General features: G+C 41.7%; 1 protein-coding gene across 2 annotated transcripts in view; it reads right to left on the bottom strand.

Moving 5' to 3' along the window:
• The window catches only part of LOC140211881 (salivary plasminogen activator beta-like), a 112,629-nt gene that overhangs the window by 82,101 nt on the left and 17,572 nt on the right, over positions 1–12,956 (bottom strand). For both annotated transcript variants that reach the window (XM_072282069.1, XM_072282068.1), the window contains exon 2: positions 158–251. In XM_072282069.1, coding sequence (XP_072138170.1) covers positions 158–211 — 54 coding nt within the window. In that variant the 5' untranslated portion in view covers positions 212–251. The remainder of the gene's footprint in view (positions 1–157; positions 252–12,956) is intronic.

Raw genomic sequence — 12,956 nt, forward strand, 5'->3', positions numbered from 1 at the left:
TATGTTTTGTGCCAAGAGGAACCAATACTTAAGATTAGTCAGGAAACTGATTAAGGAACAAGATCAGTATAACAGTGGAAAAGAAACTAGTTGTTTGCTTTTTTTCTTCATATTATTTTTTTCTGTTTAAACTGTTTTGCTGATTATAATCTCTTACCATCTCATCACCAGTGCTGAATGACAGCAGTAAAGTTAAAAGTAGGATCTTCATTTCTTCTGTTTCTCTTAAAACTTACTTGTTTGGTAGATATCTACAATGGAAGAGACAAAGGACTTACACCCAGTTGCACCATGGTAGTAGTTTATTAAACTTTTATTACATTTGATATAGCTATTCAACTGCATGTTTAAACAAAGCAGATAAAAGAATAAAGGCTGTAGTATTGGTATAATGCAGGTCAGTAAACATTTACCAGAGCAGTTTCAAATTTTCCAACATCTGGAACATGGCAGGAAATTGATGTTATGTAAACCAGTACAGTATTAATGATTTGAAAGGTTCAGGAGATACAATTTTTTGAAGATTATTTTTAATTAACATTGTGTCTTGGGAAACTATTGTAAAATGGCATCTTTATGCAAAGTAAAAATATTCCTAAACAACAGAGCCATGCAAAAATTGACTGTTTGCTATAAAGGATTACTGTTAATTCTGCACATTGATTTATGCATAATTAAGTATCTTGCGAGATTCTGGTAATTCTCATTTCTATTTGGCATTTCAATTGTAAATGGAATGTGGCGCGTGTCCAAGTGGTTAAGGCATCAGTTTTCTGATCTGAAGGTTGCTAGTTTGAGCCTCAGCTGAGGCAGCATGTTGTATCCTTGAGCAAGGCACTTAACCACACATTGCTCTGCGACAACACTGGTTCCAAGCTGTATGGGTCCTAGTGCCCTTTCCTTGGACAACATTGGTGGTGTGGAGAGGGGAGACTTGCAGCATGGACAACTGTTGGTCTTCCATACGACCTTGCCTAGGCCTCAGCCATCATCGAAAATCGATAGACAGCCAAAGAAGAGAAGAGGTTGTAAATGAAATAAACAGGTAGAACTGGGCTGTTTTTGTAAGTAATATAGAAAGGAAACCAAATGCTATTATTTTACAGTTTTTAATTGCGCTTGAATATGATTAGTCCCAGAGAGCTACTGATTTTTACCTTAATATGCAACAGTGCTTCCAAGGCACCACTCTAAGGGGCCCAGACTTAGAAAATGTACATGCAAAGCAGAAAGTCAACTCAAAAATATTCATGCATAAGTAGTGATATAAATACGACTAAATATATTCCAGTATTTCATTAAACTTTCTTTTTTACTCAAGACATTTTTATTCCTCTAATATGCAGTATATTGAGTTGACATTGTGACTCGCCATTAAAGTCAAAGTCTTCAAATAAGATCTTTCCAATAAAACATTCTCTCATGCAAGTCATGAGTGAGAAAATTGAACATTCTTCATTTTAAATAACTGTTCATTTGTCATGTTAAAATCTAGTAAAGATTTTTGTGGTAATCTCTACTTTCTTGTTCAAATAGAATTGAAATATTGAGAATAAAGATTTGCATTTAAAAAGATCTTTTCTAAACCTCAAGACAAAGCAATTTACTAGAACGAGTTATATAAAACCTTCCAGGAAGCAAAATGACAACTCACCACAGTATTATCAAAGAGAGTTAAAACCATCCACAGGAAAAATTAGTACATCAGTATTCACCAGTGAGAGGGACCTTGATGTATGTGAGGATAGTGTAAAACACACTGATATGCTGGAACAGGATGGTATTCAGAAAGGATGTGCTGGAACTTTTGAAAAAACATTCAGATAGATAAGCCCCTGGGGCCGGACAGGATATACCCTGGGTTACTACAGGAAGCGAGGGAGAGATTACTGCACCTCGGTGTCCTTACTGGCCACAGGAGTAGTACCAGATGCTTGGAAGGTGGCAAATATTCAGGGATAGTCATGGCTTTGTGAGAGGCAGATCATTTCTCACGAGGCTGATTGAATTCTTTGAGGATATGACAAAACAAATTGATGAACATAGAGCAGTGGATGTAGTGTATGTGGATTATAGTAAGGCATTTGATGAGGTTCCCATTGTAGACTCATTCAGAAAGTGAGGAGGCATGGGATTAAGGTGCATGAGGGGCATAGTTTTAAGGTGCTTGGAAGTAGATACAGAGGGTATGTCGGATAAGTTTTTTACGCAAAGAGTGTTGGGTGCATGGAATGCACTGCTGGCGATGGTGGTAGAGGCGGATACAATAGGGTCTTTTAAGAGACTTAGCTGGGTACGTGGAGCTTAGAAAAATAGATGGCTGTGCAGTAGGGAAATTCTAGGGTATGTTACATGGTTGACACAACATGTGGGCCGAAGGGCCTGTAATGTGCTGTAGATTTCTATGTTCAATGTCCTGTTCAAGGATGCAGGGCTGTGTAGTTTAAGAATTGGTTTTCCCACAGAAGATAGAACATAGTAATAGATGGATAATATTTTGACTGGAGATTGGTGACCAGTGTTCCACAGTGATCTGTTCTGGGACCCCTGTTCTTTGGAATTTTTATACAAGACTTGGATGAGGAAGTGGAAAAGAGGGGCAATAAGTTTACAGATGACATGAAGGTTGGTGATGTTGTGGATAGTGTAAAAGGTTGTCGTAGGTTACAAAGGGATATATTGTTGGATGCAGAGCTTGTCTGAAAAGTGGCAAATAAATTTCATCCAGGAAAAGTGTGAGGTGATTCACTTTCGAATGTTAAATTTGAAAGCAGAATACATGGTTAGTGACAGGAAAAATGTTTAAATTTTTCAATCTTTAAAGATTTTAACATGTCAATGACCAGCTATCTAAAATGAAGAATGTTCAATTTTCTCACACATGCCTTGCATGAAAGAATGTTTTATAGGAAAGATTTTATTTGAATACTTTTACTTTAATGGAGATTCACAATGTAGTAGTGTGGAGGAACAGAGGGATGTTGTGCTCCACATCTATAGATCCTTACAGTTGCCATGCAAGGTGTTTGCATGGTTAAGATGGTACACAATAAGGCTGTGTACTCAGCCCCCTGCTCTACTCACTGTACACCCATGATTGTGTAGCCAAGTTTCCATCAAACTCAATATATAAGTTTTCTGATGACACAACAATTGTAGGCCATATCTCGGGTAATGATGAGTTTGAGTGCAGAAAGGAAATTAAGAACCTGGTGGCATGGTGCGAAGACAATAACCTATCCCTCAACGTCAGCAAGACGAAGGAATTGGTTGTTGACTTCAGAAGGAGTAGCGGACCGCACAACCCAAATTACGTCGGTGGTGCAAGTGGAACAGGTCAAAAGCTTTAAGTTCCTCAGGGTCAATATCACAAATGATCTGACTTGGTCCAACCAAGCAGAGTTCACTGCCAGCGCCTTTACTTCCTGAGAAAATTAAAGAAATTTGGCCTGTCCCCTAAAACCCTCACTAATTTTTATAGATGAACCATAGAAAGCATTCTTCTAGGGTGCATCACAACCTGGTATGGAAGTTGTCCTGTCCAAGACCGAAAGAAGCTGCAGAAGATCGTGAACACGGCACAGCAAGTCACACAAACCAATCTTCTGTCTGTGGACACACTTTACACCGCATGCTGTCGGAGCAGTGCTGCCAGGATAATCAAGGACACGACCCACCCAGCCAACAGACTTTTCGTCCCTCTTCCCTCTGGGAGAAGGTTCAGGAGCTTGAAGACTCGTACGGCCAGATTTGGGAACAGCTTCTTTCCAATTGTGATAAGACTGCTGAATGGATCTTGACCCAGATCTGGGCCGTACCCTCCAAATATCTGGACCCGCCTCTCAGTTTTTTTGCACTACCTTACTTCCCATTTTTCTATTGTCTATTTATGATTTATAATTTAAATTTTTAATATTTACTAACTTTAACTATTTTTAATATTTAATATTTGTAATCCAGGGAGTGTAAAGCGCAGAATCAAATATCGCTGTGATGATTGTACGTTCTAGTACCAATTGTTTGGTGACAATAAAGTATAAAGTAAAGCATTGTCTTGGTCTTCATTAGTCGGGGCGATTGAGCTCAGTAGCTGCAAAGGAGTATTGCAGTTCTACAAAACTCTACTTAGATCAAACTTGGTGTCTTGTGTTCAGTCCTGGTTGCCTCATCACAGGATGGTTGTGGAAGCTTTTGATGGGATGCAGAGGAAATTTACCATGAAGCAGCCTGGATTTGAGAGCCTGTCTTATGAGGATCGTTTGAGTGAGCTAGGGATTTTTCTTTGGAGCAAAGGATGTTGAGAAGTGACTTGATGGAGGTGCAGATCAGTTGGACATCCAGAGTTGTTCTCTTACAGTAAAATTAGGTAATACAAGGGGGTATAATTTTAAGATGATTGCAGGAAAGTACAGGATTGGAAAATGTCAGGAGGAAGTTGAACAATCTGCCAGGGTAGTGGTGGAAGCAAATTTAAGGGACATTTAAGAGCCTCTTAGATATACACATGGATGAAAGAAAAAAAGGAGGACTATGTTGAATGAAGGATTAGATTTGATCTCAGAGTAGATTAAAAGGTCAGCTCAACATAATGGACCAAAGGGCTTGTATTGTGCTGTAATGTGCTATGATCAGGGGGATATAGATTGTGCAAATCATCTGTTTGGACTTTGGTGAGCAAAACTTACACACACAACATGCTGGAGGAACTCAGCAGGCCAGGCAGCACCTATGGAAAAAAGTACAGTCGATGGTTCGGGCCGAAATCCTTCGGCAGGACTGGAGAATAAAAGCTGAGGAGTAGATTTGAAAGGTGGGGGGAGGGGAGAAAGAAATTCCAGGCGATATAGATGAAACTTGGAGGGGGAGGGATGGAGTAAAGAACTAGGAAGTTGATTGGTGAAAGAGTCAGAAGGCCATGGAAGAAAGAAAAAAGGGGAGGGAGGAGCACCGGAGGGAGACGATGAGTGGGCAACGAGATAACATGAGAGAGGGAGAAGAGGATGGGAAGTGGTGAAGGGGGGGTGGGGGTGGAGGCATTACTGGAAGTTTGAGAAATCAATGTTCATGCCATCAGGTTGGAGGCCACCCAAATGGAATTTGAGGTGTTGTTCTTCCAGCCTGTACAGGCACAAGCTGTACAAAAAGGACAGGTTGCACTTGAATCCGAGGGGGACCAATACCCTGGCAGGGAGGATTGCTAAATCTATTAGGGAGAGTTTAAACTAGAATTGCTGGGAGGTGGGAACCGAATTGAAGAGACAGAGGGAGGGGTGGTTGGCTCACAAATAGAGAAAACTTGGGGACAGTGTGAGAGAGAGGACAGGCAGGTGATAGAGAAGGGATGCACACAGACTGATGGTTTGAGATGTACCTATTTTAATCCAAGAAGCATCATGAACAAAACGGATGAGCTTGGAACGTGGATCAGTATTGGAGCTGTGATGTTGTGGCTATTATAGAGACTTGGATGGCTCAGGGGCAGGAATGGAGTGCCAGGCTTTAGGACAGGGAGGGAGGCAAAAGAGTGGGAGTGTGGCACTGCTGATCAGAGATAGCGTCACGGCTGCAGAAAAGGATGAAGTCATGAAGGGATTGTCTACTGAGTCTCTGTGGGTGGAAATTAGAAACAGGAAGGGGTCAATAACTCTACTGGGTGTTTTTTATAGACCACCCAATACTAACAGGGACATTGAAGAGCAGATAAAGAGAAAGATTTTGGAAAGGTGTCATGATATCAGGGTTGTCATGCTGGGAGATTTTAATTTCCCAAATATTGATTGGCATCTCCCTGGAACAAGGGGTTTAGATGGGGTGGAGTTTGTTAGGTGTGTTCAGGAAGGTTTCTTGACACAATATGTAGATAAGACTACAAGAGGAGAGGCTGTACTTAATCTGGTATTGGGAAATGAACCTGGAAGGGTGTCCGGTCTCTCAGTAGGAGAGCGTTTTGGAGATAGTGATCACAATTCTATCTCCTTTACCATAGCATTGGAGAGAGATAAGAACAGATAAGTTAGGAAAGCATTTAATTGGAGTAAGGGGAAATATGAAGCTATCAGACAGGAACTTGGAAGCATAAATTGAGAACAGATGTTCTCAGGGAAATATACAGCAGAAATGTGGCAGATGTTCAGGGGATATTTGAGTGGCATTCTACATAGGTTCGTTCCAATGAGACAGGGAAAGGATGGTAGGGTACAGGAACCATGGTACACAAAGGCTGTTGAAAATCTAGTCAAGAAGAAAAGAAAAGCTTACGAAAGGTTCAAAAAACAATGATAGAGATCTGGAAGATTAAAGGGCTAGCAGGAAAGAACATTAGAATGAAATTAGGAGAGACAGAAGGGGCCATGAGAAGGCCTTGGCAAGCAGGATTAAAGAAAACCCCAAGGCATTCTACAAGTATGTGAAGAGCAAGAGGATAAGATGTGAGAGAATAGGACCAATCAAGTGTGACAGTGGAAAAGTGTGTGTGGAACTGGAAGAGATAGCAGAGGTAATTAATGTATACTTTGCTTCAGTATTCACTACAGAAAAGGATCTTGGTGCTTGTAGGGATGACATACAGTAGATTGAAAAGCTTGAGCATATAGACATCTTGAAAGAGAATGTGCTGGAGCTTTTGGAGAGTATCAAGTTGGATAAGTCTCTGGGACTGGATGAGATGTACTCCAGGCTACTGTGGGAGGAGAGGGAGGAGATTGCTGAGCCTGGGGCAATGATTTTGCATCATCAATGGGGACGGGAGAGGTTCTGGAGGATTAGAGGGTTGTAGATGTTGTTCCCTTATTCAAGAAAGGGAGTAGAGATAGCCCAGAAAATTATAGACCATTGAGTTACTTCAGTGGCTGGTAAGTTGATGCAAAAGATTTTGAGAGGCAGGCTTTATGAACATTTGGAGAGACATAATATGATTAGGAATAGTCAGCATGGCTTTGTCAAAGGCAGGTCATGCTTTACTAGCCTGAATGAATTTTTTTGAGGATGTGACTAAACATGTTGATGGAGGTAGAGCAGTAGATGTAGTGTATATGGATTTCAGCAAGGCATTTAATAAGGTACCTCATGCAAGGCTTATTGAGAAAGTAAGGAGGAATGGGATCCATGGGGACCTTGCTTTGTGGTTCCAGAACTGGCTTTCCCACGGATGGCAAAGAGTGGTTGTAGTTGGGTCATATTCTGAATGGAGGTCGGTCAGCAGTGGTGTGCCTCAGGGATTGTTCTGGGATCCTTTCTCTTCATGATTTTAATAAATGACCTGGATGAGGAAGTGGAAGGATGGGTTAATAAATTTTCTGTTGACACAAAGGTTGGAGGTGTTGTGGGTAGTGTGGAGGGTTGTCAGTTGTTACAGCGGGACATCGATAGGATGCAAAAGTGGACTGAGAAGTGGCAGATGGAGTTCAACCCAGGTAAGTGTGAGGTGGTTCATTATGGTAGGTCAGATATGATTGCAGAATATAGTATTAATGGTAAGACTCTTGGTAGTGTGGAGGATCAGAGGGATCTTGGGGTCTGTGTCCATAGGACACTCAAAGCTGCTACACAGGTAGACTCTGTGGTTAAGAAGCCATACGGTGCTTTGCCCTCTATCAACCTTGGGATTGAGATTGAGAGCTGAGAGATAATGTTACAGCTATATGGGACCCTTGTCAGACCCCACTTGGAGTACTGTGCTCAGTGCTGGTCACCTCATGCAGGAAGGATGTGGAAACTATAGAAAGGGTGCAGAGGAGATTTACAAGGATGTTGTCTGGATTGGGGAGCATGTCTTATGAGAATAGATTGAGTGAACTTGGCCTTTTCTCTTTCGAGCGGAAGAGGATGAGAGGTGATCTGATAGAGGTGTATATGATGATGAGAGGCATTGATCGTGTGGATAGTCAGAGGCTTTTTCCCAGGGCTGAAATGGTTGCCACAAGAGGACACAGTTTTAAGGTGCTTGGAAGTAGGTACAGAGGAGATGTCAGGAGTAAGTTTTTTTATGCAGAGAGTGATGAGTGTGTGGAATAGTCTGCCAGTGATGGTGGTGGAGGTGGATATGATAGGGTCTTTTAAGATACTCCTGGATAGGTACATGGAGCTTGGAAAAATACAGGGCTATGAGTAACCCTAGGTAATTTCCAAAGTAAGTACATGTTCAGCACAGCATTGTGGGCTGAAGGGCCTGTATTGTGCTGTAGGCTTTCTATGTTTCTATTTTCTATGTTTCTAACCTAATTGTAGCCTTATCACAGCAGTGGAGGAGGCCATGGATGGACATATCAGAATTCATTAAATACAATTTTCTATCACTGTTTTCAGCTATAATTCTCATGGTGTTTACAGTGTGCACCAATTTATAGTTCCTGATTTCTCACGCATGTTCCTGTGAGAAAGGAAACATCCTTTACTGTATGAGGGACTGAAAAATCTTACCTAACTTCTAAGAGGTAAACCACAGTGGGGAATACCAAACTTAAGTTCCCTCTCAGGATGGGTTATATTTTATACAATAAAATTTCACAATTTGGAATATTTAAACTACATTTTAACATGTATTTCAAAAGACCTCAGGCATGAATGTATAAGAATTTGGTGACATCATAGTGCGTCTTTAGAAGATCAGAAAAGATGGAGGAAAATAGTGTTGGCATCCAAGTTTGAATTGAGATTTAAAACATATGCCTTGCCAAATAATTTGTTCACTTATGTGCCAAAAGAAGTACATTTACGTGTAAGTTCTAGCTTTCTCTAAAAGAAACTGGTTTGCAGTATCCTCCAAATATCTAGTATATTTCACCACTTTTAGCCAGTTCTTGCAATAGGAGGGCATGCATATAACAAACTTAATGAAGCGGGAAGTTAGTCCTGACGAAGGGTCTCGGCCCGAAACGTCGACTGTACTTCTTCCTATAGATGCTGCCTGGCCTGCTGTGTCCCACCAGCATTTTGTGTGTGAGGTTCTATTTTTATTACATTTGCCTGAACATTTGGAAAACTTCATGTACTTTGAATTGGGTCACGTGAGCTTTCTTCACATGTAACAAAGAAAAGGCAATTCGTGATTGGGTGTTGAACTAGATTTGATTGGGGGCTTAAGGTAAAGGAACCCTTTGGAGACAGTAATGTTAATATAATAGAATTCAGCCTGTAATTTGAGAGGTATCAGTGTTAACGTTGAGTAATGTCATTGTAGAGACATGAAAGAGCAGCTAACCAAAGTTGATGGGAAGGGACACTAGCAGGGATGATGGCAGAGAGCAATGGCTGGAGTTCCTGCGAACAATTTGGAAGATTGGTTCATTCCAAAGAAAAAACATTCTGAAGGGTGGGTAAGACAGCCATACCTGACAAGGGAAGTCAAAGGCAGCATAAAAACAAAAGAACATAAGAAATAGGAGCAGGAATAGGCCATCCGACTGATCGAGCCTGCCCTGCCATACAATAAGATCATGGCTGATCTTTGCGTAAAATCAGCTCCATCTACCTGCCTTTTCCCTATAAATCTTATTTCCCCTACTATGTAAAAATCTATCTAACTGTATGTTAAATATATTTAGTGAAGAAGCCTCAACTGCTTCCCTGGGCAGAGTATTCCACAGATTCACCACTCTCTGGGAAAAACAGTTTTTCCTCATCTCCATCCTAAATCTTCTCCCCTGAATCTTGAGGCAATGTCCCCTAGTTCTAGTCTCACCTACCAATGGAATCAACTTTCCTACTTCTATCTTATCTATCCCTTTCAAAATGTTGTATGTCTCCATAAGATCCCCTCTCATTCTTCTGAATTCCAGAGAGTATAGTCCCAGGCGACTCAATCTCTCTTCAGCTTCATCTCTGGAATCAACTTGGTGAACCTCCTTTGCACTGCCTCCAAAGCCTGTATATCTTTCCTCAAGTATGGAGATCAGAACTGCACACAGTACTCCAAGTACGGCCTCACCAGTACCCTGTATAGTTGCAGCATAACCTCCCTGCTCTTGAATTCAATCCCTCTAGCAATGAAGGCCAACATTCCGTTTGCCTTCTTAATAACCTTGTTGTAGCAACAAGCCAACTTTTTGCAATTCATGCACAAGCACTCCCAAGTCCCTCTGCACAACAGCATGCTGCAATCTTTCACTATTTAAATAATAACCTTCTCTTCTATTATTCCTTCCAAAGTGGATGATCTCGCATTTACCAACATTGTATTCCATCTGCCAGGCCTTGGCCCACTCACTTAACCTATCTATAACCCTTTGCAGACTCTCCACATCCTCTGAACAATTTGCTTTTCCACTGAGTTTAATGTCATCAGCAAATTTTGCGACACTACACTCAGTCCCCTCTTCCAAATCATCAATGTAAATGGTAAACAGCTGCAGGCCCAGCACCGACCCCTGCAGCACCCCAGTCACCACTGACTGCCAACTGGAGGAACACCCATTTATACCAACTCTCTGCCTTCTATTGGTTAACCAATCCACTATCCATGCCAGTACATTTCCTCCGACTCCATGCATCCATATCTTATTTATAACTCTCTTGTGCGGCACCTTATCGAATGCTTTTTTGCATCAGTATTTATTCAGGAAACTGGCATAGTGTATATGGAAGGAAGGGAAACAAGCAGTAGTGCCATGGAACATTAAAGAGGAGGAGGTGCTTGCTGCCTTACAGCGAATAAAGGTAGATAAATCCCCCAGGCCTGATGTGATATTTCCTCGGACCTTGAGAGAGACTAGTGTAGAAATTGCAGGGGCTCTGGCAGAAATATTTAAAATGTCCTTAGCCACGGGTGCGGTGCCGGAAGATTGGAGGGTAGCTCATGTTGTTCCATTGTTTAAAAAAGGCTCCAAAAGTAAACCAGGTAATTACAGGTAATTAATCAGTAGTAAGTAAATTATTGGAAGTTGTTCTGAGAGATCGGATATACGAGTATTTGGACAGCCAAGGGCTGATTAAGGATATACAAGTACTTGGACAGCCAAGGGCTGATTAAGGATATACAAGTACTTGGACGGCCAAGGGGTGATTAAGGATAGTCAGCATGGCTTTGTGTATGGTAGATCATGTTTAACGAATCTTGTAGAGTTTTTCAAGGAGGTTACCAAGAAAGTAGATGAAGGAAAGGCTGTGGAGGTTGTCTACATGGACTTTAGTAAGGCCTTTGACAGGGTCCCACATGGGAGGTTAGTTCAGAAGGTTCAGACACTAGGTATCCATGGAGAGGTTGTAAACTGGATTTGAAATTGGCTGTGTGGGAGAAGACAGAGAGTGGTAGTGGATGATTACTTCTCAGACTGGAGGCCTGTGACTAGTGGTGTGCCTCGGATCTGTGCAGGGACCATTGTTGTTTGTTGTCTATATCAATGACCTAGATGATAATGTGGTAAATTGGATCAACAAGTTTGCTGATGATACTAAGATTGGAGGCATTGTGGATGGCGAGGAAGGCTTTCAAAGCTTGCAGAGCGATCTGGAACAACTGAAAAAATGGGCCAGAAAATGACAGATGGAATTTAATGCAGACAAGTGTGAGGTGTTGCGTTTTGGAAGGACAGATCAAGGTAGGACATGCACAGTAAATGGTAGGGCATTGAGGAGTGCGGAGGAACAAAGGGATCTGGGAGTTCAGATACATAATTCCCTGAAAGTGGCACCACAGGTAGACAGGGTTATAAAGAAGGTTTTTGGCATCCTGGCATTCATAAATCAAAATATCAAGTATAGGAGTTGGGATATTATGGTGAGGTTGTATAAGACATTGGTGAGGCCAAATTTGGAGTATTGTGTACAGTTCTGGTCACCTAACTATAGGAAGGATATCAGTAAGATTGAAAGAGTGCAGAGAAGATTTATGAGGATGTTGCCGGGTCTTCTGGAGTTGAGTTACAGGGAAAGATTGAACAGGTTAGGACTTTATTCCTTGGAGCATAGAAGAATGAGGGGAGATTTGATAGAGGTTTACAAAATTATGAGGGGTATAGACAGAGTAAATGTGAATAAGCTCTTTCCATTTAGATTATGAGAGATGAATACGAGAGGACATGGCTATAGGGTGAAAGGGGAAAGGTTTAGGGGGAATATTAGGGGTAATTCTTCACTCAGAGAGTGGTGGGATTGTGGAACGAGCTGCCATCTGACATGGAATATGCGGGCTCACTCTTAAGCTTTAAGAATAAATTGGATAGATACATGGATGGGAGAGCTCTGGAGGGTTATGGACTGGGTGCAGGTCAATAGGACTAGCAGAATAAAGTTTCGGCACAGACTAGAAGGGCCGAATGGCCTGTTTTCTGTGTTGTAGTGTTCTGTGGTTCTATGGTTCTATGGACTGAGGAGGAGAAACGTTTCATGCGTTTACATATGGCCCTCCAAAGGAGGGAGCAAGAGAGGGCGCTACATTATACTGATGCCACTTCTCCCAGTTTCTTCAATTATAAAGACAATTAGCATTAAATTGGTGTCATTAATTCTTAAAATTCCGAAGTTACTACTGATTTGGATGCAAGTGCGGTAAATCATTTACTATTTACTATTCTTAATCTCTCCCCAGCTGGACTCAACGTTCTGCTCCGTAGATCTTATATTGTCTCTCACAATCGCTCTGATCTCCTCCTTAATCAAGAGCGCCACCCCACTTCCTATGCCTTAGATATAGATTGGTACAGCACAGTACAGGCCCTTCAGCCCACAATGTTGTGCGGACCCTCAAACCCTGCCTCCCATATAAGCCCCCACCTTAAATTTCTCCATATACCTGTCTAGTAGTCTCTTAAACTTCACTAGTGTATCTGCCTCCACCACTGACTCAGGCAGTGCATTCCACGCACCAAGCACTCTCTGAGTAAAAAACCTTCCTCTAATATCCCCCTTGAACTTCCATATATAACCATATAACAATTACAGCACGGAAACAGGCCATCTTGGCCCTTCTAGTCCATGCCAAACTCTTACTCTCACCTAGTCCCACCGACCTGCACTCACCC

The sequence above is a fragment of the Mobula birostris genome, chromosome 18, assembly GCF_030028105.1.
Source record: "Mobula birostris isolate sMobBir1 chromosome 18, sMobBir1.hap1, whole genome shotgun sequence".
NCBI lineage: Eukaryota > Metazoa > Chordata > Chondrichthyes > Myliobatiformes > Myliobatidae > Mobula > Mobula birostris.